This window comes from Cervus canadensis, chromosome 2 (genome assembly GCF_019320065.1).
Source record: "Cervus canadensis isolate Bull #8, Minnesota chromosome 2, ASM1932006v1, whole genome shotgun sequence".
In the NCBI taxonomy this organism is placed as follows: domain Eukaryota; kingdom Metazoa; phylum Chordata; class Mammalia; order Artiodactyla; family Cervidae; genus Cervus; species Cervus canadensis.
The window spans coordinates 81,185,704-81,212,068 of NC_057387.1; the positions used below are offsets into that span (position 1 = coordinate 81,185,704).

Here is a 26,365-nt window from a genome sequence, read left to right on the forward strand (position 1 = left end):
CAATTTTAGATTCACTGCATTGTAGAAAAATCAGATCATCAATAACAAGAAAAATCCCTCGTTTCTATGCACATTGCTCCTTCAGATGCATGATGTCATTGGATTGTCGCTAAATCCAGAGGGCAGCACTGGAATTATTCTGGTTTTGGAGGTACTGAGCATCAGAACTGAATTTGAGTTCCTCACATGTCCTTCTAAAGCCCTACTTTCCTCTCTGACCTCATGAGAATCCCATCTGGTGACTTGTAGAATAGGAAGACAATCACCGAATGGCTCAGTCAACCAGTTTTGCAAACCTCTTAGATGGGATTTCCAATTCTGCTAATTACTGTTATGTGATATTGGAAAAGTTACTTAGCTACATTATGCCTGGTTCCTCAACTGTGAGACAAGAATGATAATAGTAATTAAGAATATCTTTCTCATGCTTTTTTTGGAACTATTAAGTGAGATTATAATATAGGTAATACACTTGGCCTCGCTATTATTATTGTTGTTATTATTGACAAGGATGTTACAGTTGCCTAGTGGAAAACCCAGAGGAATAGTTTTATTTATTTTCCACCCCCAAGGACTTGAAGAGGTTTGGAGAATTATGTCTTCAGTTTGGAAGACTCCCCGTGGATCAAATGCGATGCCTGAGATGAAGGTGAAAATCATTGGAAGTAAACACGTTCGATACCTTGTGGAGAAGCCAAAAATGTAAGTTTACTCTTTGAAAAATACGTTTTGCTTGGGTGATAATGAAGTTTAGGCTTTCTTTAATCTAGAAATTTACATTTTTAAAATGCTCTCCATGGAAAATTAAGTCATTACAATGCAACCGTAAAAGTAAAATAGTGTTGACAACTTCTATGCACAGTGTTTTCCTGAATTTTTCATCTTACAAAGATGCTCTTTCCCCCTGCTCTTTAATTACTTGAGCTGATTTTCCAGATAGATGGGAAATATAAGCACTGAGTCATTTATAAATATTAATGGAGCATTGCTGCTTCTCCTTATCAGGTTTGTAATCTACCACATGTAGTAATTTTTTTTGGGGGGGGTAGGGAGGAAGGTTGTTAGTCAATTTGTTATGAATTAAAGGAGTAGGATTAGTAATGAATCATAAATTTTAAGAGTTTCACTTACTTTTGCTTGTATTCCAGACTCCTCTAAACAGGGGCTTCTAAGAAGATAACTAAGAGGGCTTTCTTCTTCCAAACTCATCACAGTCACATTTGAAGGGGGATACTCACATATCTCTAAAATTCACTCATTTTTTGACCAGTTCTTCCTTGTAGAGTTTTGATAGTTCACATAAGAAAAAGAAGATATTAGACCTGCCTTTCTTCTAGTAGACATTCCATAAATAGTAGTCAGTCAGTAAATGCCTTTCCCTCCTAAAATCATTTCCTTAGCTCTTTCTTCTCTTTCAGAAACCCACAGACCAAACAAATAGACAAACTAAAAGATCTAGCCTCACTGAACATAGGTTCAGAAAGTAGTGGACACCAAACCTGGCTATCATCAGAGTCACCTGGAGAATCCTTAAAAATAAAGATGTGGGGTTCAAGACCTATTAAGTCAGAATCCCTGAAGATGAGACCATTAGGACTTCTGTTATGGAGTATGGGCTTTAGAGGGGAAATGGGCTTTACCTCCCTACCCTCAGTACTAAAGAGATTGTAAAGTGAGTGCCCCAAGAGATTCCAAAGTCAGTACTGTAGTCAGCTAGTAATGTCTGCCATGGCACTTGAAGTGAGCTTTGCAGCTCATGTATTTGGAGTCATGTATTTGGAATCCTCACAGACTTGAGAGATGTGAATTTGAATCCTGGTTCAGCGCCTTCCTAGCCTTTTGACATTGAAAAAGTGATTAACATCTCTAGCCTCAGATTCTACAGCTATCAAGTGAAGATAAAGCCCATCTACCTAGTAGGGTTGTTATGAGGAAAAAAAAAAAATGAGAAAAGTATGCAAAACATCTTTCCAGTGCCTAGAAGTATATACAGTGTTTGTGTTAGTTGCTCAGTCATATCCAACTATTTGTGACCCCATGGACTGTAGCCCATCAGGCGTCTCTGTCCATGGAATTCTCCAGGCAAGAATACCAGAGTGGATCACCATTCCCTTCTCCAGAGGAGCTTTCCAACCCAGGGATAGAACCCAGGTCTCCTGAATCACAGGCAGATCCTTTACTGTTTGAGCTACAGGGAAGCATATTAATAAGCATATTCCATATGCTTAATAAATGGATCTGCTATTATTATTGAAGCAAATCTTTCCATAGATATGACATTAAGTAAAAAGTCAAATATCTTTATATGAAACACTTGCCATGCCTTTTATATTCTATGCCAGGTTATCTCTGTTTTGTAGATAAAGAAACTGAGACACTGTAATGAGTAAGTGATTATTTCGAGATCTTGACAAATTCCACTCATTATCCAGAAAAGCAAATAAGATCCTTAAGAATGCTGTGCTCAATTCTCCTCCTACCTGGAAGACATTGCTAGTCTACTAATTCCATTCCTCTTTGAGGTTGTTTGTTTAACCCCATCATCCCCACAACTCCTTCCTTTTTCCAATGGATTCAGAGTCTAATATGTTCCTAACAGGGAGGGGGAGGGTGGCGGGGATAGAGGAAGGGTCTTTTCCTTTTAAATTAGAGAAAAATTCCACCTACTTATAAGAAGGTGCCTTTATTTCTCTTTATTCTTTAAATTTTAGATTCTGGAAATAAGAGTACACCACATCAGTTACATTAATTGGGAAATAAAAGACAATTCTGTTTCTTCTGTGACAGACAATAAGCTAATTGTTATTTTTTAATATTAAGATAAGTTTGAAAAAAAAAGTGATAAGTTTGGTTGTTTCTATGGACTTGATGTTACTGTTGCTGGAATGACATAGGACAGTTAACAAGCTTTCCTAAAATATTCTTGTATGGTTCAAAAGTAAATAACTCTCAAGAGGCTTCTCGTTGCTGAGGTAAGGACAGACCCACCACAAGCATGCTTTGCATGTTCCAGAGTCTGTCTCTAAAACACATTTAACTCATGCTACATCTACACCCTTCAGCCAGGATCTCAAGGTGGTGTTTTTTTTGCATTAAATCAACTGACCCTATTAGTTAAAAAAAAAATCCACGTAGAAAAATAAATAAAAGCCAAAAGAGAAAGAAGTCTCTAAAAGAAAAGTCTGGATTAAAAAGAAAAATTACAAATTAATATTGAATGGAAAAACAGAAATCTTCTTGTGTAACAACATTTATTTATTTACTTGAATCAATTTTATTGAAGTATAGTTGCTTACAAGTGTGTAACCACATTTAGCTGAGATGTCTTACAGGTTGTGTAGAAAGATGGACAGCGTGTCAGACATAACTGTGATCTTCAAAGTACAAATCAAAATCAGTGTGTTAGTTTTCTAGGACTGTTGTATGACCATACCAAAACTGGGTGGCTTAGACCAACAGAAATGTATTGCCTCTCAGTTCTGGAGACTAGACAGCTGAAGCCAAGGTGTCTGCAGAGCCTTGCTCATTCTGAGGTGCCCAGGAAGAATCCTTCTGTTCCAAGTCTCTCTCCTTATTGGAGAAATAATATGTGTCTGTGTATAGGTTTCCTCCTTTCATAAGGACACCAGTCAATTGGCTGACAACTCTACTATTCTAGTATGGTCTCATCTAAACTAATTACTTCTGCAGTTACCCTATTTCCAAATAAGATCACATTCTTTGGGAGAAAATAATAGCAAACAAAGCAACAGACAAAGGATTAATCTCAAAAATATACAAGCAACTCCTGCAGCTCAATTCCAGAAAAATAAATGACCCAATCAAAAAATGGGCCAAAGAACTAAACAGACATTTCTCCAAAGAAGACATACAGATGGCTAACAAACACATGAAAAGATGCTCAACATCACTCATTATCAGAGAAATGCAAATCAAAACCACAATGAGGTACCATTACACACCAGTCAGGATGGCTGCTATCCAAAAGTCTACAAGCAATAAATGCTGGAGAGGGTGTGGAGAAAAGGGAACCCTCTTACACTGTTGGTGGGAATGCAAACTAGTACAGCCGCTATGGAGAACAGTGTGGAGATTTCTTAAAAAACTGGAAATAGAACTGCCATATGACCCAGCAATCCCACTTCTGGGGATACACACTGAGGAAACCAGATCTGAAAGAGACACGTGCACCCCAATGTTCATCGCAGCACTGTTTATAATAGCCAGGACATGGAAGCAACCTAGATGCCCGTCAGCAGACGAATGGATAAGGAAGCTGTGGTACATACACACAATGGAATATTACTCGGCCATTAAAAAGAATTCATTTGAATCAGTTCTAATGAGATGGATGAAACTGGAGCCCCTTATACAGAGTGAAGTAAGCCAGAAAGATAAAGACCAATACAGTATACTATTGCATATATATGGAATTTAGAAAGATGGTAACGATAACCCTATATGCAAAACAGAAAAAGAGACACAGATGTACAGAACAGACTTTTGGAATCTGTGGGAGAAGGCGAGGGTGGGATGTTCTGAGAGAATAGCATTGAAACAAGTATACTATCAAGGGGGAAACAGATCACCAGCCCAGGTTGCATGCATGAGACAAGTGCTCAGGGCTGGTGCACTGGGAAGACCTAGAGGGATCGGGTAGAGAGGGAGGTGGGAGGGGGGATCGGGATGGGGAACACATGTAAATCCATGGCTGATTCATGTCAATGTATGGCAAAAACCTCTACAATATTGTAAAGTAATTAGCCTCCAACTAATAAAAATAAATGAAAAACAAAACAAAAAAAAGACAAATAAGATCACATTCTGAGATACAGGGCAATAGGACTTAAAAATATGAATTGGGGTAAGGGGATAAAACTTAAACCATAATAAACAGTCTCCCATTTTACAGATGAGGTGAGACAACTGAGGTCTCAGTGAACTTAAAAGTGAGGCCACTTATTAAGAACCAAGTCTGGAATTTACTTCTCTCATTTTTCAGTTTAGCCTATACAGTGATTAACAGGAGATGAATAGAAAATGATCAATGCCTACTTAGAATACATATTTTTCATCAAGGTTTAAGTGTCCCTCAGTTTGTGGCATCATTATTTTCCTCATAGACCCCTACACCAGCCTTCCAGTCCTGATCCCTGCCTCTCATCTCATTCTCTGATTCATTCTCTGGATCCATGCTCTTCAAAGTGTAGTCTATGGACTATCAGCATCAACCCCACCTGAGAGCTTGCTAGAAATGCAGATGCTCAGGCCCCTTTCCAGACATATTGACTCAGAATCTGCATTGTTGTAAATTCCCAGGTGAGGCCTATGCAACATTACAGATTGAGAAGACCAGTTCTCAAGTATGGCTAGCAACCACATAGAGTCCCTTGGATTGAAAGGAGATCAAACCAACCAATCCTAAAGGAAATCAATCCTGAATATTCAGCAGAAGGACTGATGCTGAAGCTGAAGCATCAAAACTTTAGCCACCTGATGCGAAAGCCAACTCATTGGAAAAGATCCTGATGCTACAAAAGACTAGGGCAGGAGGAGAAGGGCGTGACAGAGGATGAGATCGTTGGATAACATCACCGACTCAATGGACATGAGTTTGAGCAAATTCCGGGAGATCGTGAAGAACAGGGAAGTCTGGCATGCTGTAGTTCATGGAGTTGCAAAGAGTTGGACATGATTTAGCAACTGAACAGCAATCTTTTTAAAATGCAAATCTAATCAGGTGCCACCACTACCAGCCCTGGATTTGCCTGCCTCCCTCTCCCGTTGACCCCCATAGCATCCTTAGAGATTGTCGTGCTCAATGACAATTTTCTATGCATTTCTGTGTCCCCCATTTAACTGTAAATTCTGTGTGCACAACCTTACCCTCAGTACTGAGTGAGGGTCTTGTTTTGTACTTATTGAAGGACTAATAAATGAGTTAGAATACAATGGTGGTTTAGTCGCTAAGTCATGTCTGACTCTTGCGACCCCATGTACTGTAGCCTGCCAGGCTCCTCTGTCCATGGGATTCTCCAGGCAAGAATACTGGAGTGGGTTGCCATTTCCTACTACAGGGTATCTTCCCAACCCAGGGATCTAACCCCAGTCTCTTGTAGCTCCTGCAATGCAGGAGGATTCTTTACCACTAGCACCAACTGGGGAGCTCAGAAAGACAATACTAAGTGCTTTAAATCCATGTCTAAAGGCTCATATTGCTAAAATAGCATGAAGTTATTACCATGGAACCCTGATGATTAATGGCATAGCTGATCCAGGAGAAAATATGCCAGATAATAGGAGACAAATATTCTCATTTTCTTAAAAGAGATAAACGTCGGTAGTGAAATCATGCAACTTGAAGCTTATAGACAATCCCTGGCAAAATCACAGGCCAAAGAATTAAATATATTAGATGTGAGTACAAAATACAAAGGCCTTCACCACTGAGGGTTAGTCCATTTTGACCAAGAACAGAGCATGCCAAACTGGCCCCATTCTCTTTATTGATGAAGTTACTGTGGTGCAAATGAAGGGAGTCATAAAGCATGGTCTTTGTTGACTTCAGTGAGTTATTAGGAACATTTTTCTTACAAAGTTTTGAAATAGGTAGAGACTTCTAGACTGAATAGTATTAAGATAGATGACTGACCAACCTGGTAGTGATTGAACAATGGATTTAAACACAGCATGCTGGAGGTGGAGAGGTTGGGAGGATTTGTGTGTGACTCAGTTCTTAGTCAACATTTTTTAATCCTCACCTAAAGGAAGACAGACAAATCACTTCAGTAAACAGGTGAATAGTAGAATGCTTGGAAAATATGGCAGGAAAATGAGCTAAAGCCAACAAGATGAAATCTACAGAAATATATGCAAAGTCTCTTTAGATAAGGGCACATGTAAGTGATTATATAGAATAAATGCTTGGTATTTACTTGCTATGACGTAATAGAATATATACTGGTCTCTGGGACTTCCCTGGTGGTCCAGTGATCAGGACTCCATGCCTTCAATGCCAAGGGCCTGGGTCAATCTGTGGTTGGGGAACTAAGATGCTGCAAGCCTTGGGGCATGACCAAAAATAATAATGATAATTTTCTTAGAGAATACATACAGGTCTCTGATCCCACCCAATTTCTGGCATGGAAGCTCCTAAAACTCTCTCAATTTTCTAAGAGATAAGAGCACTAGGAGTATCACTTGTTTTACTATGTGGTCTTTGATTCTGGTTCCTGACACAAAACTTTTAAAGTCCTCAGAATTTCCTGAGTGATGAGGTGTCTTTTGTTCTAATGAGGATATGCTTGGTGGGCTCCTGGATGGCTTCAGGATGGAGGTTGTGACGAGAAAGACCACACATTGACTAAAAGCTTGGAAACTTTCAGCCCAAACTTGCTCCCTATCCTCCCAGAGGGAAGAGCAGCTGGATGCTGAGTGAAAGATTTATCCTAACTACATGTTGAAACTTCCTAAAAATCCCAAAAGAATGGGGTTCAGAGAGCTTTTGGGCTGCTAAACACACCTATGTGCTGGGAGGGTGTTACGTCTGCAGAAGCCATGGTCATTCCATTCTCTTCCCCACATACTTTGCTCTCTGCATCTCTTCCATCTGGCTATCACTTAGTTGTATTCTTTAACAGTAAACTAGTAACTCCAGCCACATAATTAAAAGATGCTTACTCCTTGCAAGAAAAGCTGTAACAAACCTAGACAGTGTATTAAAAAGCAGAGACATCACTTTGCCAACAGAGGTCCATATAGTCATACCTGTGGTTTATCCAGTAGTCATATGTGAATGTGAGAATTGGATCATAAAGAAGACTGAGAGCTGAAGAATTGATAGTTTCAAATTGTGGTACTGGAGAAGACTCTTGAGAATCCCTTAGATAGCTAGGAGATCAAACCAATCAGTCCTAAAGGAAATCAATCCCAAATATTCATTGGAGGAACTGATGCTGAAGCTGAAGCTCCAGTACTTTGGCCACCTGATGCGAAGAGCAAACTCACTGAAAAAAACAAACAAACAAACAAACAAAAAAAAACCCGATGCTGGGAAAGATTGAGAACAGGAAGAGAAGGGGGCAACAGAGGATGGCATCACTGACTCAATGGACATGAGTTTGAGCAAACTATCCGGGAAATAGTGAAAGACAGGGAAGCCTGGCTGTTGCAGTCCATGAAATCACAAAGAGTTGGACACAACTTAGAAGCTAAACAACAACAGCATCATCTAATGAGTAAATGGTTTGCCTAAGTTCTGTGAGACTCTCTTGTAAGTTAATCAAGCCTGAGGAGGAAATTGTGGGAACTCTGATTTATAGCTAGCCTGTCAGAGATCCAGGAAACAGCCTGGACTTGTGCCTGACACCTGAAGGAAGTAGATCAGTCTTGTGGGACTGAGACCTTAACCTGTGGGGTCTTTGCCAACTCCAGGTAGATAGTGTCAGAGTGGAATTGGAATGTAGGACACTCAACTGATGTCAAAGAATTGCTTGGTTTGGGGAAAACCCACATATATTTGATGACCAGAAGTAGAGTGGAAGATAAAATGGAAGGTTCCCCCAGTACACTTGTGTTTAATAAGCTCAGCATGAACCAAAGGTGTCCAGATAGAGGAATGTGGGGGGGGGGGGGGGTTGGGCATCATACTCAGAATTAGGCCTGTCACCAGGGAGTACTGTGCTTCATCCTGGCATACTAAAGGTGCAGGCACTAAAAGGGTGGCATTGTGGAGGCTCCAGGGTGTGAGGTTTGGCCTAGGGAAACATTTATAGAACCTGGGAATTGAGTTGTTAAATGAAAGAGGAATTGGGTTCCTTTCAAGAAACTCCTGTGAGTAGAGATGCTTTCAATGAATACAGTTGGCGTCTATAGTTCCTTCCAGTGCCAAGAATCAGTGACCCAGAGTATTTTATTCCACAGTTACTGCTGTTGCTGTAAAATTAGAATTGTTGGTATAGAATCGTTAAGCACAGGGGAAGCTGACTCCTTTATGGGTGGTTTAGTCACGAAGTCATATTTGACTCTTGCGACCCCATGGACTGTAGCCTGCCAGGCTCCTCTGTCCATGGGGTTCTCCAGGCAAGAATACTAGAGTGGGTTGCCATTTCCTTCTCCATGGGATCTTCCTGACCCAGGAATTGAACCTGGGTCTCCTGCATTGCAAGCAGATTCTTTACTGACTGAGCTCTGAGGGAAGCAACAAATACTTGTAACTGTGTATCATGTATATTGATATTTAGAGTCAATAAATACAAAATTCTGATGTCTTTCCACATGACTCTCCTGGAGCCCATATTCTGTCATTTTTTAATCCCTCAAAGTCCTTCATATTAATAGAATATTTTGAGTTTCTTTTTTTTTTTAATTAGTTATTTATTTTTGGCTGCTCTTTGCTGCTGTGCATGGGCTTTCTAGTGGATGTGAGCAGGAGCTATTCCCTAGCTGTGGTGCATGGCTTTCTCATTGTGGCGACTTCTTTTATTGAAGAGCACATGCTCTAGGGTGTGCGGGCTTCAGTAGTTGTGGCACATGGGTTTAGTTGCCCCAGGGCATATGGAGTCTTCCAGGACCAGGGATCTAACCTGTGACCCCTAAATTGGCAGAAAGATTCCTAACCACTGGATCACCAGGGAAGGCCAATATTTTTGAGTTTCTCGAAATTTTTTCAAGTGTTAATAGTTTTAGAAATTAATGCATGTATGGAATCAGCATCTTTTCAGTTAACAAATATTAATTGAGTACCTGCTGAGTGCCAAGCCTTGGGGACCCAGCAGAGTACCTAAAGAAGAAGAAGACCAAAAAAAAAAAAAAAAGAAGAAGAAGAAGACACACAACAAATATATAACAGTAAGTGTTCAAGTGAAGATAGTGCAATGAGGAAAAATACAGTAGGCCCAGAGGGCATATGAAGTCACACGGGGTGCTCTCAGAAGGCCTCTCTAAGCAAGTGACACTTAACTGAGACTATCTTAAGATGAGTCGGAATTATCCAATGAGATTTATCCATGGTTAGCTAGCAGTGAGCTGGCTAAGACTAGCACAGCTTTGTCCCAGGCTTTCCATATTTCAATCTTCCATAAAACTCACAGTTTCTTCCTCCTTCTCCTGCCATAGAAGAAGAGGTTGCAGCTTCCCATGGGCCCCAGGTTCTCCAAATATTTCGCTTTCCCAAGAACTGCTACAAATAGCATGTAAGATGAGCACCTGGAGCCCAAGTATATCTTTTGTGGTACACAGCTGCCTTTTGCCTGCCTCATAAAAAAGTACCACATCACTTTCTAGGAACACAGCTCTCAGAGATCAGGGCAATCATATAGCTGCTGATTTTTCACCCATGAGATCCAGTCTGTACCCAGCAACACCACAGGTGTTCATCATGATATGCTAGCCTCCACAGTTCTACACAGAGAGTGAACTATGCAAATAGCTGAATAAATCATTCTGGGCAGCAGCGACAGGCAATAGAAAGCCTTTTGGCATGCGTAAGGAGGAGCAAGGAAGTCAGTGTGGGTGGAGTTAGTGAACAAGGGGAGGCAATGAGATCAGGAAGGCCTGCAGGACTCAGATCATGGGCCATGTGGTCCGTGTTAGAAACTTTGGATTTGTTCTATGTACAATGGGAAGGCATGGAAAATTGAGAGCAGTGGAGGACACAATCAAATTTACACTTTCTAAATAATGATTCTGGCTGCTATGTGGAGGATAAACTAGAAGAGACAGGAATATTAGAATGAGAGAGACCACTTAGGGAGTCATTATGGTAATCCAGGCAGAAAATGGTAGCATCAGGCGAGTGTATTCTTGTCACAACAAAGATTTGAAGTGACGGACATTAAGGCCCTCGGCATATCACAGCTCTTGGGTCTTGGACAGACTGTGTTATGGCTCTCGTGTATCGAACAGACCGTGTTATAGCTCTTAGATCAGTGTTACAGCTCCGTGCTACAGTTCTATTTTATTTAGAAAATAGCAGGAAAATCCATCCTCAAGGCGTGAGGGCATGCTGACCCAAAGACGCAAAGAGAATAGCTTGGGGGAGCCCACAAGTCCAGGAGAGAGAGAGACCTGGCCCTTTGGCTCCTCTTTTTGCTTTTTCCTGCCCCCTGGGCCTGCTCTATGTAAATTGGGCTCAGCCAGGAGTACTGTTTGTTCCACCTGAGGTCCTCACTCTGGTCCTCAGACCTTCCTTTGTTCTATTTTCGCGGGCTCTTCCCTTCCTTGTCTTTTAGCCAGCGCCATTTTGGACTCCTGTTTCCTATTCTAACTACCTAACAGTAGCAATAATCAATTATATTCCCTATATAAAACCTGGGTAAAATTTGTGATTTAAAAATTCACATACTTACTCATCCTTTTTTAAAAAAGTAATAACTAATTGTAATATCTTATCTTTGTTTAGTGCATTTCATTCTATATAATCTACATATTACCTTACTCTCCATGAACTCAGTTTCTCCCTAAAACAGAACAATATCAGACAACAAACTATTGTCTTTATTTTCACAAGTTCAAAGAAATAAAATAATATGCTAAAATCATACTTCTCCTATGACCTTTCCAGTGTTTTTTAAATTAATCTCCTACAATAGGTTTTAAGTTATTATCATTATTCTAGCACTGTGAGAAGTATAAAGAAGCATGAGATATTGTTTTGGACATATGCCTCCAGCCCAAAACATAGGCATAAATCTTTAAATAAGAGTATATGGCTTTGTGTGAGTGAATGTCATATCAATGTTATAAAAAATAGGTGGCCATTGATCTTAAATCTTGAGACTGTGCAGTAAAGGTTGTTACTTTACCATTTGAAATTCTTCATTTCCAAAAATATGATAAGTAGTAAAAGGCAAAAACAAAATACTATTTAAAATGTATATGACAGGAAAAAATTATTCGTCTTATGTGTAAAGAGCTCTTACAAATCAATAGGAAAAATATGAGCTGCCCAGCTTAAAAAATTGGCAAAAGGTCTAGACAGGCAAGTCACGAAAGAAGAAAAAAAAAGAACATTAGATATGGTTGAGGGACTGGAGTGGGGAATTAATCTGAGTGGTAATAAAAGAAATTTAAACAGCAATGAAATATTTTCTACCAAACAAACTGAGAATATTTTTATAACAGAAATATCCAGGGTTGACAAGGGTTTAGGAAAAAGAGTACTCATATGCTATTGGTTTTCAAGTATACTTATCAAAAACTTTAAAAGTGTATTATTTTGGCATAAAAATCTTCTAAGAATCAATTCTGTGGAAACAATTATTGGTGGATGTAATGGTTTCATTTCAAAAGTTTACACAAGAATATACTAGTTTGGGTCCAGTAGGAAACAGATTATATAAACTCAGATAATTCAAGGAGGATTTGGTTGTAAGAGTAAGAGAGTTGCAAGACACAGTACAGGAATCATGGGCTAGCAGCTGCAGGGTTGTTACCACCCTGGGTCTGCAGAGATGGGAAGCAAGTGTGCTCAGTTATGTCAGACTTTTTCAGCCCCATGGACTGTAGCCCACCAGGCTCCTCTGTCCATGGTATTTTCCAGGCAAGAATACTGGGGTAGGCTGCCATTTCCTCCTCAGGGGATCTTCCTGACCCAAGGATGGAACCTCCGTCTCCTGCATTGGCAGGCAGATTCTTTGCCACTGAGCCACCAGGAAGCCAAGATGGAAAGAGGGGAACGTTGATGAGGAGGGAACAACATTCTTGAGCTAGAGAAACATAGTGACCTTCAGGCGAGAGACACAAGTAGTTTGAAGCACTCTTTACAGGGAGAACCATCCCTTCCAGGAGAGCCAGGGCCAGACCGGCCAGAATCAGAGGACAGAGAGCTGACCAGCTAGTCAGTCCATAGCGGTCGGCTTCCCGGAGTGCCAGAGGAGGCAAGGAAGCAGGAGCAGGGGAAAACACCCAGCAGAGAAGCAATATTTAAACTGGTAAAAACCTGGGAACAGTAAACATTCTCAAATAATATAGGACGAGTTAAATAAACTCGTGTATATCCATACAATGAAAAACTAGATACTTTAAATGTTCTTGTGGAGATATAAACATTGATGGATAAGGTATCCATATGATATTATCAACTGGAGCAGATTTTAAAAGATCACAAAATTGTATAACCACAGTTTGGTTTACGAGTAAAACAAAACTTAAGCTCTGTGTGTGTGTGTGTGTGTGTGTATATATGTATGTATATACATATATATATATATATATATACATATATATATATATATCTTACCACATATAGTGTAACCACTTATAATTTTGAGAAAGCACAGATTTATGTTAATGTAGTAGTTCTTTTTGAACTTTATTTTCCAGAGCAGTTTAAAGTTCATGGCAAAATTGAAGGGAAGATGCAGAGATATCCCATATACCTTCTGCCCTCACACACATGTAGTTTTCCCCTTACCAGAATGACGCATTTGTTATAATTCATGAACCTACACTACCACATCTTAATCACAAAAATTCCATGGCTTACCTTAAAGTTCATTTTTGTTGTGTATTCTATGGGTTTGCACAAATGTAATATGACATGTGTTCATCGTTATAGTATCATACAGAGTACTATTGCCCTAAAAATCTGGTGTTCTGCCTGTTCATCTTCCCCTCCTTTCCTAAAGTGCAGTTTTCAAATACATGATCTTTTTACATACCTCTGATTTAGTTCAACATAATTAAACAAAATCACATATTAATCATTATTGCTCCTCGTTCCCATAGACCCTGTGGACGTCTCCAGAAGGTATTTGCAGAGAGAGGAGAATGGTTTGTGCTACATCCTCTAAGTGTGGATAGAAGCCCTGCCTCAGAACTGTGCCTTAAAGCACGGAGATAACTGATATAGAGGCCAGGTGGTTTCACAGTCATCTTGTTTAGAAATGTAAGAATACAAGTGCAAAGGACTTTAAATTTCAAGCCTATAGACAGCATGTTAAAAAGCAAAGACATCACTTTGCCAACAAAGATCTGTATAATCAAAGCTATGGTTTTTCCAGTAGTTATGGATGGATAAAAGAACAGGACCATAGAGAAGACTGAGCACTGAAGAACTGATGCCTTCAAATTGTGGTGAAGACGCTTGAGAGTCCCTTGGATAGCAAGGCGATCAAACCAGTCAATCCTAAAGGAAATCAACCCTGAATGTTCATTGGAAGGACTAATACTGAAGCTCCAACACTTTGGCCACCTGTTGCAAAGAACCAACTCATTGGAAAAGACCCTGATTCTGGAAAAGATTGAAGACAAAAGGAGAAGAGGGTGGCAGAGGATGAGATGGTTAGATAGCATCTCCAACTCAGTGGACATGAATCTGAGAAACTCTGGGAGATAGTGAAGGACAGGGAAGCCTGGCATGCTGCAGTCCACTGGGTCACAGTCAGGTATGACTTAGCAACTGAACAACAACAAACAGTTGAAAATGTCAACACAAAGATTTAAAAACAACACAGTTTGCACAGCTCCTAGGGATAAGTCACCTGAGGACATTTTGATACAACAATGTTGTAGGTGTTAGGTTGTTATTTTTTGTTTGTTTGTTTTGTTTTGTTTTTGTAAAATAAGGAAAATGATTCCAAAGAATTGTGCTTTATCAGAGATTTTAAATACAAATTAATCTGCTTTTTTTTTTAAGGTAGGTGACTTCTATAACTTGTATTTACAATTATTAGTAAATAAACAAGGCAGCTGGAGAGATTACATTAACTCTCTCTTTTTATCCATTTAAGTAGTATTCCTTGGTTCCTGTGAACTATGAAATGTTGATTCTTTGAACTTTAGTTTTACCTATCAACAAAGAAAGTTTGGGGATCCAAAGGAAGTTCATCCCTTCTGTACCTGGAATGAGAAAGGTGTTGATAAAGGAGACAGCACTTTGATTTAGGACTAAAACTTATCATTTGTCTTGGGCTGACTAGGAACTAGGCTCAGTGCTAAATATTCAATACATCTTATCTTAATAAGTATTATTTTCTTAGTCTCACAGATGAGAAACTGAAAATCAGAGATGTGAAGTAACTTACCAGAAGTCACACAAGTTATGTTTGGGGCTAGGTCTCAAAACCAGGTCTCTTGGATATATAGCTCACATCCTTAACCATTGCCTGAAATTATGTGTATATTTTGCACAACTATGAAAAAGACTTTCCTTTTTCATTTTCTATGCCATCGTTTATCAAACGTTAGTGTACATAAGAACCATCAGTGATGTTTGATAAGAATATACATTTTCTTGTCCAGCTTTCAGAAATTATGATTTAATAAGTTCAGAGTGACCCAAGTTTCTGTCTTATTATCCAGCATGCTGCAGGTGGTCTGAAGTTCAATCACTGTCTTTTTCTCTAAGAAAAAGCCCTTCTTTCAGCTTCTCTCATAGAAATAACTTCCTTTGTGGATTCATTTCCACTCCTCTTAAGCAGATTTGGTTTGACAGCCCTCTGTGATTATCTCTTTTACATACTCTATATTTTCAATTATCATTTTATATCATAATTTTCTGTTTAAATGTCTGCTTTCTCTACCTAACTATGAGATCTTTGAAGACAACACAGTCTAAAGACAGTGAGTGGCGTAGATTCTCACTGCAACCCAAAGAATGTAGTAATGTAGAGCTAAAAAACAAGTAAAATAGAAGAAAACCTCCATGGAATAAATATGTCTAATGCTGTAGAATTGTATTACGTGTAAAAAGAAGGTTTCAGAAGAGTAGATATATTGGGATATCATCTCTATGAGTTAATTTATCCAAAGAAAATGAAAACACTATTTGAAAAGATATATGTATTCCAGTGTTCATAGGAGCATTGTTTACATTAACTGAGAAATGAAAGCAACTGAAGTGTCCATCAACAGATGAATGGATAAAGAAGATCTGGTATATAGGCAATGGAATATTACTTCACTGTAGAAAAGAATGAAATTTTACCATTTGTGACAGCATGGATAGAACTGGGGGATATTACGCTTAGTGAAATAAGTTAGACAGAGAAAAACAAATACTGTATGTTTTCACTTATATGTGGAACCTAAAGAATAAAACAAATGAACAAATATAGCAAGACAGAAGGGACTCACAGGTACAGAGAAGAGACTAGTGGTTGCCAGAGGGCAGAAGGGTTGGAGGAGGAGCAAATAGGTAAAGGACACTAAGAGGTACAAATTGATAGGTATAAAATATGTATAAAATGTACAGCACAGGAAATATAGCCAACATTTTATAATAGTTTTAAATGGAGTAAATTTTATAATGATAATAAATTACTACAGTGGTAAACAGTCCGTCTGCCAATGCAGAAGATGCAAGAGACACTGGTTTGATCCCTGGGTCAGGAAGATGCCCTGGAGGAGGAAATGGCAACCACTCCAGTATTCTTGCCTGGAAAATTCCATGGACAGAAGAGCCTGGTGGCTACAGTCCATGGGGTGGCAAAGAGTCAGACACAACTGATCAACTGAGCATGCACAATGTCAGAAACTAATATCACATTGTAAGTCAATTATACTTCAATTTAAAAAAGAAAATAAAAAGAGGTAAAAAAGTAAATCATACCAAAGAATAATTGGTGATTGAACTGGTTACTAGTTTTGCAGCCAAAATGACCCCAATATGGGACACTATTTTTATTCCGTAAAGCAGTATAGAGTAAATGCCATGAAAAATACAGTTCAATTATTTTCACTGATGTCAGAATGTGGCTCAGTGCTATGATGAGAGAAATGGGATACTTTAGAAATAACTTTGGGAGTGATGAACCCCTTGTCCCTGGAAAGGTACAAATCAAAGCTGAAGGATGGCCACTTAGGTGTTCTGAAAGGGACTCGATGCTTAGGTTGGAAGATGGACTAGGTGTTTTTATATGTGTTGTTTTTTATTAAAATTTTAAAAGAGAATCAACATCTTGTTGTTTAGCAGTAGCCAGTTTATCTATTATGGGTGTGAAATTAAGGAGAGATGTGAAGGAAGGAGTACATGCTTTGGGGGCATGCAGACCTGTGTCTGAGCTCTAGATCTCTACCTATTATCAGTTTATCAATGAGCAGTTTACTTAACTTCTCTGGTGATTTGTTTTCACATCTGTACAATGATGATCATAACACCTACCTTTCAGGATTATTAGTAAAACATGAAAAATGTATGTGAACTTATACACAATTGCTGACACATAGAAATAAGAATTTAGGGCATGTTAGCTAGCATAATTACATGATGAAGAAAGGATTTGGGCATAGGTCGGGAATTAATGTATTTTAAAAATCTTTCTGAAGACTAAACATCAATGATGATAATATATGGATGGCTCCATGGCGTTAAAGAGTAAAAACACCCTCACACTCCATTACAACAACATCTTCTAAGTTAGCACTAGCTTTACATTTCAATTTCCCATGGAGTTTAGTGAGATTTTCAGCTGCACTCCCCTCCCCAGTCGCATTTTATTTTTTATTTTGTTGTTGTCTTTTTAAAAGAGAAAAGTCTGGTTGTGATGATTATCTGTTATTACTTCCAAATAAGAACATGCTTTCATTTACTGAAATTAGGTCCCCATTCACTATGTTGGCACTCTCTGGACTGTCTCCTCCAGAGGGCTGGAGGCCTGTTAGATGGTACTCAGTTGGAAACTGGCAGCACTGAGTCTCTGCCAAGGCTGGCAGACCTTTAACATGGCATCTGGTGACCTTTTTGCTGAGCCCCCTGGGTCCTCCATTTGCGATTTGATGTTCTCAGCAGGGGTGTAATCCAAATCAAATGTGAGATCTGGTGAGATGGAGTCGCAGGGGAGGTGGGGCCGGTGTAGGATCTGCACATTGCTTTGGGCAGAGGATGCTACTAGATGCCCTTCATGTTTCTTTCTAATCCTGAGAGTCTGAGCTCTAATAGAGGGTCGCACTAAACTCTAATCCTGAGACTCTGAGCTCTAATAAAAGACTGGTTTGCAGGAAGAGCCCAATGTGAAAGGGAACAATTGGACAATTTTCTCCTCATTTATTTATCATTCAGCCATAACTGTCATTCTCCCTAATTGCTGTAGTTCCCAGATGACACTAAACTCTTCACAGCGCCCCTGAGAGCAGCAGCTGAGGTTAGAAGTACATATGAGGAAGCTAGCTGTCTTGTTTCCAAGATAGTATTGATGGCTTTTTTTTTTTTTTCCTTTTTCTGAAATGGCAAATTTCTATTTTCAATAGTGCAGGTAGATAGCACACAAGCCTAGAAGAAAGAACCGTGGGTTTGCGAACAACATAACAACCAACGCGTGTTGACAAATTGTGCTAACAGCAGACACATGCCATTTCTCAGCTGGGGAGTCTTTTTCATGATAAATTTAAAGTGTTATACATGTTGTTGTTTTTTTTTAAAGCAGCTTTTGCTTTAAACAGATTTAACAGATTATTTTTAATTTTATATACACTATGGCTGTTTTAACAGACAGGCAGTTACATTTCATATTTCTCAGGCAATTTTATCCTAAGACTGCCCACAAAAGGATTTTAAAGGTCATAAAAGCAAAAATGATTCAACCCTCCTTGCCTTCATCCAAGAGTTAACTGTTTGCCCCATTACCATTTTTACTTTTAAATCCTGCACTTCCTGCTTGGTGCCTCCTCTAATTTCTGTTTCTCATATATTCCCTAACTTCCACAGACTTTTTTTCCTGACTTTACTGGCACCTGGAACAATCAAGGTGCAACCAGGAAGATTTAGATTTACATCTTGGCTGTACCTTTGCAAAGCCAGGTAGAATTAGACAATTATATAAACCCTCTGAACCTAAATTTTTCATCCTAAAATGAGAATAATATGAGCACCCACCTATAGGGCTGATCTGAAGATTAAATAATTGAATGTTTGTAAATGGCTATAATGTGGCTGCCATATACTTACTCAGTAATACTATTATTTTTGAAACCCCTGCAAAGTATAATTACTTATTTTTCTTAAGAACTTCAAATAGCACTGATTCTTTGTAACATTCTATTGACGTTTATTTATATACCAATTAGGTATATTTCTTGTGGTCTTCCCTTGTGGCTCAGCAGGTAAAGAATCCGTCTGCAATGCGGCAGACCTGGATTTGATCCCTGGGTTGGGAAGATCCCCTGGAGAAGAGAAAGGCTACCCACTCCAGGATTCTAGCCTAGGAATTCCATGGGGTCGCAAAGAGTCGGGCACAACTGAGCGACTTTCACTTCACTTCACTTAGATATATTTCACATTATTTATGTAAATCTTATGCCAATTTCCTTGAACACTTTGTAGAAATATACCTGTCTAATACATAAAGTACACATCATAAGTATACCACTCACCCACTGAATTTTCACAAACATGATATACCCTTGCAACAGACATCCAGATCAAGAAACAAATTGGGGGAGGGGGGTTCAGGATGGGGAACACATTTAAATCCATGGCTGATTCATGTCAATGGATGGCAAAAACCACTACAATATTGTAAAGTGATTAGCCTCCAACCAATAAAAATAAATGAAAAAAAAAAAAAAAGAAACAAATTGGTACCACATTCCTAGAAACACCCCTGATGTTCCCTTCTGGACTTTATACCTCCCTGCAAAGGTAACCATTATCCTGACTTCTAGAAACACATTTATATCAGTTGTTAACTTTATTATTCCTGTATTTTTGGATAGCCAAATGAAATTAAATTTCTTAAGATCAGGGACTGTATATTATATGTCTTCTCTCATTGAAGAACTATATATTAAATGTACACTCCCCCAACATTCCCATTTTACTCTATTGTCATCCAGCTACACCTGTCTGACAGATCTCCAGCCCTGGAGGAAGAAGCTCACTGTCTGCCTCCCTTGCATCTCCACAAGGACTGCAGAGCATGCATCCTCTCCACTGGCGCTACAAAATCCGTGGTCTCCAGCCTTCAAGTGACCACTCAGCTGTGTCTAGCTGACCTTCCTTCTTTGTCTGATCAGCTATCTTTATAGCAGCCATTTCAAGCCATATGCCCTTAAATTCAGACCTCCTACCCCAACATTTCCTTTCTTGAGACCCAACCGGTAGTCATACCTTGTATGTCAAAGAGAAAATTTAAGCTGTCAGCAATTTGGTCAGTCTCCTGTCACCAAATGTTAAAATTTGCCAAAAAAAAAAAAAAAAAATTTGCCTACATCCTCACCCATCTTCCTGCTACCTGACCCTGAGATTTCATTTCTATCTCTGTCTTCTCAGTGACATTCCTTGTCATTTTGTCGGGGTTCATCTTAAATCATCAGTGATATCCTCTCCTTTTCTTTGGTCAGTTGGCTCTTCGTTTAAATGTGTTTAAGTCCCTACTCTTTTTAGTTTCTTTTATTTAATTTTATTTATTATTGAAGTATAGTTGGTTTATAATGTTGTGCCAATCTCTGCTGTCTAGAGAAATGATTCAGCTATATAATATAGACATGTTTTTTTCCATTCTTTTCTGTTCTTTTCCATAATGGTTTATCACAGGATGTTAAATACAGTTCTCTGTGCTATATTGTAGGATCTTGTTGCTTATTCTTTCTATATATAATAGTTTACACCTGCTAATCCCAAACTCCAAGTCCTTCCCTCCTTTACCCCCTCCCCACTAGTAGTCATGAGCCTGACCTCTATGTCTATTTCTGTTTTGTAGATAAGCTTATTTGTGCCATATTTTAGATTCCACATATAAGAGATATCATATGGTATTTGTTTTTCTCTGCCTGACTTACTTCACTTATGATCATTTCTACTTGCATCCATGTGTTGCAAATGGCATTACTTTACTCTTCCTTAAGTCTGAGTAGTATTCCATAATATATGTATGTATACAACATCTTTATCCATTCCTCTGTCAATGGACATCGAGTTTGTTTCCACGTTTTGGCTATTATGAATAGTGCTGCTATAAACATAGGGGTGCATGTATATTTTTAAATTACAGTTCTCTCCAGGTACCTGCCTGGGAGTAGAATTGCTCGGTCATATGGTAACTCTACTTTTAGTTTTTTAAGAAGCCTCCACAATGCTTTCCATAGTGACTGTACAAGTTTGCATCCCCACAAGCAATCTAAGAGGTTTCCCTTTTCTACACACCTTCTCTAGCATTTTTTATTTGAGATTTTTTTAATGATGACCATTCTCATGGGTGTGAGGTGGTATCTCATTGTAGTTTTGATTTGCATTTCTCTAATAAATAGCAATGTTGAGCATCTTTTCACGTGCCTATTGACTATCATGTCTTCTTTGGAGGAATGTCTATTAAGGTCCTCTACCCATTTTTTGATTGGCTTATTTATTTTTTGTTGTTGTTGTCGAGTTGTATGAGCTATTTGTATATTTTGGAGATAAACATGACAATAACAAAGCCCTATCTGAAACCAACATTGTACTCCAATCACCCCATTTCTCTCCTCTCCTGAAGCCAAAATTCTTCACAGAGGTCTTTATACTTCCTACCCTTAGTTTCTGATCCCTCCTCTTTTGTCAACCCACTTCAGTCTAGCATCTACCTCCATTACCTCAGGCAATTCCTCATGTCAGGTTTCCTGATGATGTCCTTATGGCTTAATTCAATGAACCCTCTTTAGAACTCACCTTTCTCAACAGCATGTGAGATGCTGACTATGCCATCTCCCTGAAAACATTCTCTTCATTTTGTTGCTAAGACCACACTCTTCTAGCTTTTCTTCTACCTTACTTAGAATTTCTTCTAAGTCTCCTTTTAGGGCTCTTCCCTCTGTAAATGTAGGTGTTCCTCTCAGGTCTTTCCTAAGCCTTCTTTGCTTCTCATGCTGCCATGACTAAGAGAATTGATGTAAAAAATATACATATGTCAACCTTGGCCTTATTCAAATCAACAAGTGTTGCAGCAATTGTTTTATGCTCAGATTACATGACATGCTTTAAAATGGGTCCTTTCCACTGCATCAATAACAACAGCTAAAATTTATACAACCTTCTAGGCATAATGCATAGCTGTTTTAAATGTATTTTTCTTGATAATAAAATAATATTTCCTCATGTCAGAAATTTAGAATAATAGTTTTATTATATAGTATAATGTGGTATATAGTATAGTACATAATATAGTAATAATGTGGGCTTCCCAAATAGCTCAGTGGTAAAGAATCCACCTGCCAATACAGAAGATGCTGGTTTGATCCCTGGGTCAAGAAAATCCCCTGGAGAAGGGAATGGCTACCTATTCCAGTATTCTTGCCTAGAGAACTCCATGGATAGAGGAGCCTGGTGGGCTACAGTCTGGGGTCACATAGAGTTGAAGATGACTGAATGACTAACAACAGTACACTACATGTAGTATAATCTAATATCCTGACTTCCGTTAGGAGGTACTTACTGTTTACTTCTGACATATTTCCTTCTATGTGTATTTATACATGACACATGTATAAATACAAAGACGCATGTATTTATACATGAATTTATATAGTTGAGATAATTATATTTTTCATTTATTTGTATAACAAGACATTTTTTCATTAAAATTATTTGTGACTATTTTAATAGCACCATACATCATCTCATAGGAACATAGAATGAAACACTCAACACATCCATCTACTAATAAATAGTTAGAGTTTAAAATTTTTCTTTTTCCACATTTTTTACTTAATATAAATTTTTAAAAAATTGATTTACTAGGTCAAAAATTTTAGCTTCCTGACTCTTTAATATGTTTAGTCTAGTCACCCACTATAAGAATTTTATTTATTTATGTGACCATGAGCATTTGTATTCTTTATTCCCAAAGAAGTTTTCTACATTTAAAACAATACCATGTAATTGTTTTGACTTATGTCTTTTAGTTATTAAACAAAGTTTAATAATTAGTATATTTTTGTTTTTATATAAATTTCTTTGAGTCATTCCTACAATTTTCCCCCCTCTATTTAATATTAAAATTAAATGGAGGACTACTGAGAGAAAAAGAAGTCTTACGGCGAGACAATTAAGGAGAGACACAGAGCAGAACTGGAGCTGGCAAAATGCCTTGACTTTCTTCTTTTTCTAGTTGTAAACACTGAAAATACCTGTTAGACTTTTAAGGAAGAAAGATAAGTAATAACCTTTAGGGTTCATCTTTGAAGCTGCCATTTCTTATAGTAAGGATAGAGCAGATGGATAGATTATAAGGAAGGTAAAGCCTGAGAAAATAACATGGTTTCTCTATGGTAAATGATCCCTAGACAAATAACAAATAACTCATTCAGTCATGCTGTTACCAATATTCCCACCACCAGACTAACGCCTGCCTTTTCTTATGCCAGCTTAGTGCAGGTGGAGTGTGCCCCGAGTAACAAAGTACAAAACTTGTTTCTTTGCAGCAAGGAGAACCAGAAATTGAAGGCAGAAGCTCAAACAGTGCTCCAGAAATCAGTGCCTGGTGATGCAAAGCAGATCTGTGGAGACCCACCAGCTCCGATTGATCCCACAGATCATCAAATCAGTCATGACCCAGATGATGGGAAAGAGAGCAAGCACCAAGAGAACAACCAGAAACCAGAGGACAGCGGGAAACTCCTAACAGGACCACTCAGTTGTAGATTTCTGGATGGCAAAGTGAGTAACAACTTCCTAAACTTTTCTTGGTAATTGGCTAGGAAATTCAGTTGGGTTGGAAACATAGACTCACATCAGTACATGCTTGTCCTAATGGTAATTAATACATTTTGCATCAGATAGAATCAAAATCATTTTTTAAATCTGAAAATGAATTTTGAGGTCATTCTGTATATTGCCTCTTCACTGACAGCTAAATGAATTGGTCAACCTACTCTGTGACTAAATAATGGCTATACAGTGAAGTGTCATCACTTGTGCACATTTGGGGTGTGTTAGAGGAGGAGGGTTTGTCTGCTTTAACATTATAGGAAAAGATAATTTATTTTCAAAATCCAATGAAATCATGTCTAGATATCAAGAAATTATCAGCACTAAACTATCTTGATAGAAATGGTAATACATTATCATTGCCCTCTGTTAAGAATCAACCAAACAATCCACAACAGATTAGCTTGATAATGATGAATCTAAATGATTATTAATTTGTAATTAAAAAGTAAGAGTAGCAGCAATAGAAAACTGGACCCAAATTAAGACCAACTGATGATTCATTGATAACAAAGTACCATTTCCAAAAATTGCTGAAATTGCAATTAAACAAATATATAGAGGAGGAATTTTGCAGCACTGCCAAGAATGAAGTGACAGTAAGATATTTTAGTAGAACACTGAATTAGAGTCTGCAGTAAACTCTAACATAACTATCTTTAGTTTATAATTTTAATAACCCTTTCTAAATCACTCAGATGCTCACTAGCTTTCAGTCATGAGAATATAAAAGCCTGTGGATTTGTGATCTTTTATTCATTAGAACTCTGCAAAAATTACAATATGGAGTGGCTACCAATTCACCAATGGACCTCAGACCATGTTCTGCAAGGGGGACTTCTCATTTTTCTCCTAAAATTTTTATTGATCCTTCTAACTGTAACATATTATATACTCATGTGAAATTTTGGAAAATGGAGGGAGAATATAAATAAGAAAAAATAAAACACAAAGAAAAATAGTAGTTTATTTCTTTTTCTTCTTTTTTTCATGCATAGATACCAAATACGAGTCATCACATATATGTTCTTTGTCATCCTGGTCTATTCACTTCATATCAAGAATTCTCCCCCAGCTTCAAAAAATTCATCCTAAGCATTATGTTCAATGTCCCTGTGAGAGTCATACTCAGAAGTAACACTTAGAATTTGCTACGTGCCAGGCACTATTCTAGTTTCCCTGGTGGCTCAGATAGTAAGGAGTCTGCCCTCAATGCAGAAGATCCAGGTTCAATTCCTGGGTCGGGAAGATCCCCTGGAGAAGGGAATGGCAACCCACTCCAGTATTCTTGCCATGGACAGAGGGGCCTGGTGGGCTACGGTCCATGGGGTCCTAAGAGTTGACTGAGTGACTAACACACACACAGAGGCACTATTCTAAGCTCTTTCCATATATTAACTAACTTTCTACTCCCAAGCACTCAGTGAGGTAGGAACTTTTGTTATCTTCAGGTCATAGATGAAGGAACTGAAAACCAAAGAAATCAAGTGCTTTGCCCAGGTCATAAGGCTGAGAAGTGGCAGAGCCACAGTGCAGGTCCAGATTCTAGGGCCTTAATCCCCAAACTATATTCATTCATTTATATGGATATAACATGTCTCATTTAATCCCTATTGATGGGCATTTAAGTCATTTCTAGTTTTTCTGTTATAAATGAAAATTTGTTTGACCCTCTCTCTACCCATTTGGGATACAGTGTCTGCATTAGCCACTGTAACAGGCAGAGTGTTCACTGGGTAAGTTGTTCTTGGACCTCCACGTTCTGGATACTTTACTAGCTCTGCAGTGCCAGAGGGAGACAATTTGTCCCTCCCCTCCCAGGATTCAAGAGGTTTCTTATGGGAGGCTCAGCAGGGCTAACACCCACCCATCAAACACAGCAAGGCCTCGTGGGAAGTGCAGGCCCTGACTAATTGGTTCTGTCTGCCGAGTGTAGGATCCTGGCTGGCCAGATGGCAGCCGTGGCTGCCTGGTACAGAGACACTCATTACCACCTTGACTAAGTGGTAAGTGGAATCCTGCCACAGTGAAAGAAGTAAACCAATCAGAGCTCCTTCTAGATTCTTATGCTTCACATATAGATGAAAATAAGCTTTCCTGTCTGGGATGTAGCAGGCAATCTGGACCAGCTGAATTTGCTCTAAACAAAAGTAAACGTGGGTTAAGGACAGGCAAGTGTGAAACTCTGTTCTAAATTACAGGTAAACTCAAAGATAACATTAGGAGGAGGTAAGTAAAGCTGAAAATGTTAAGAGAAGCAATAGTTTCATGAATGCGAGAACAGTAAGATATCTTAGAAATCAGCAAATACAAACTCTCATTTCACCAATGAATAATAAGAGGCCCAGAGAGCTTAAATGATGTTTCAAGATCTCACAGACAGAGCCTGGCTCTTCTCACTGCCAGCCCTAGGATCTTTTGTCTCTTAAATTCTCTCCTGATACATTTTTAAAAATACATATATGCTGTTTAAACTGTTTCTCAGAAGTATCAGCTCTGCTTTCTCTCAGAAAATAAAAAAGAATCTGTGACTAGCAGCAAACTCAGTAGCACAGTTTCAAAAATAAAATTAAAGTGTGCTTTTTGCATCTGGCAGCATGAGAATGAAAGTGTTAGTGCTTTAATTTTAATAATTATCACAGTTGATTGGTAGTATGTTCTTTTCAAAGCCATTTTGCTTGTTTTATCTTGCTTTTCCTCCACAACTGCCTATTCTAGAACTCGGCCACTCCTGCTCACTCAGCC

General features: G+C 38.5%; 1 protein-coding gene across 1 annotated transcript in view; it reads left to right on the plus strand.

Moving 5' to 3' along the window:
- Positions 1-595: 595 nt before the first annotated feature.
- The window catches only part of C2H1orf87 (chromosome 2 C1orf87 homolog), an 83,243-nt gene continuing 57,473 nt past the window's right edge, over positions 596-26,365 (plus strand). Inside the window, exons 1-2 of the mRNA XM_043447555.1 lie at positions 596-702; positions 23,335-23,569. Of these exons, the coding sequence (XP_043303490.1) occupies positions 596-702; positions 23,335-23,569 (342 nt within the window). The remainder of the gene's footprint in view (positions 703-23,334; positions 23,570-26,365) is intronic.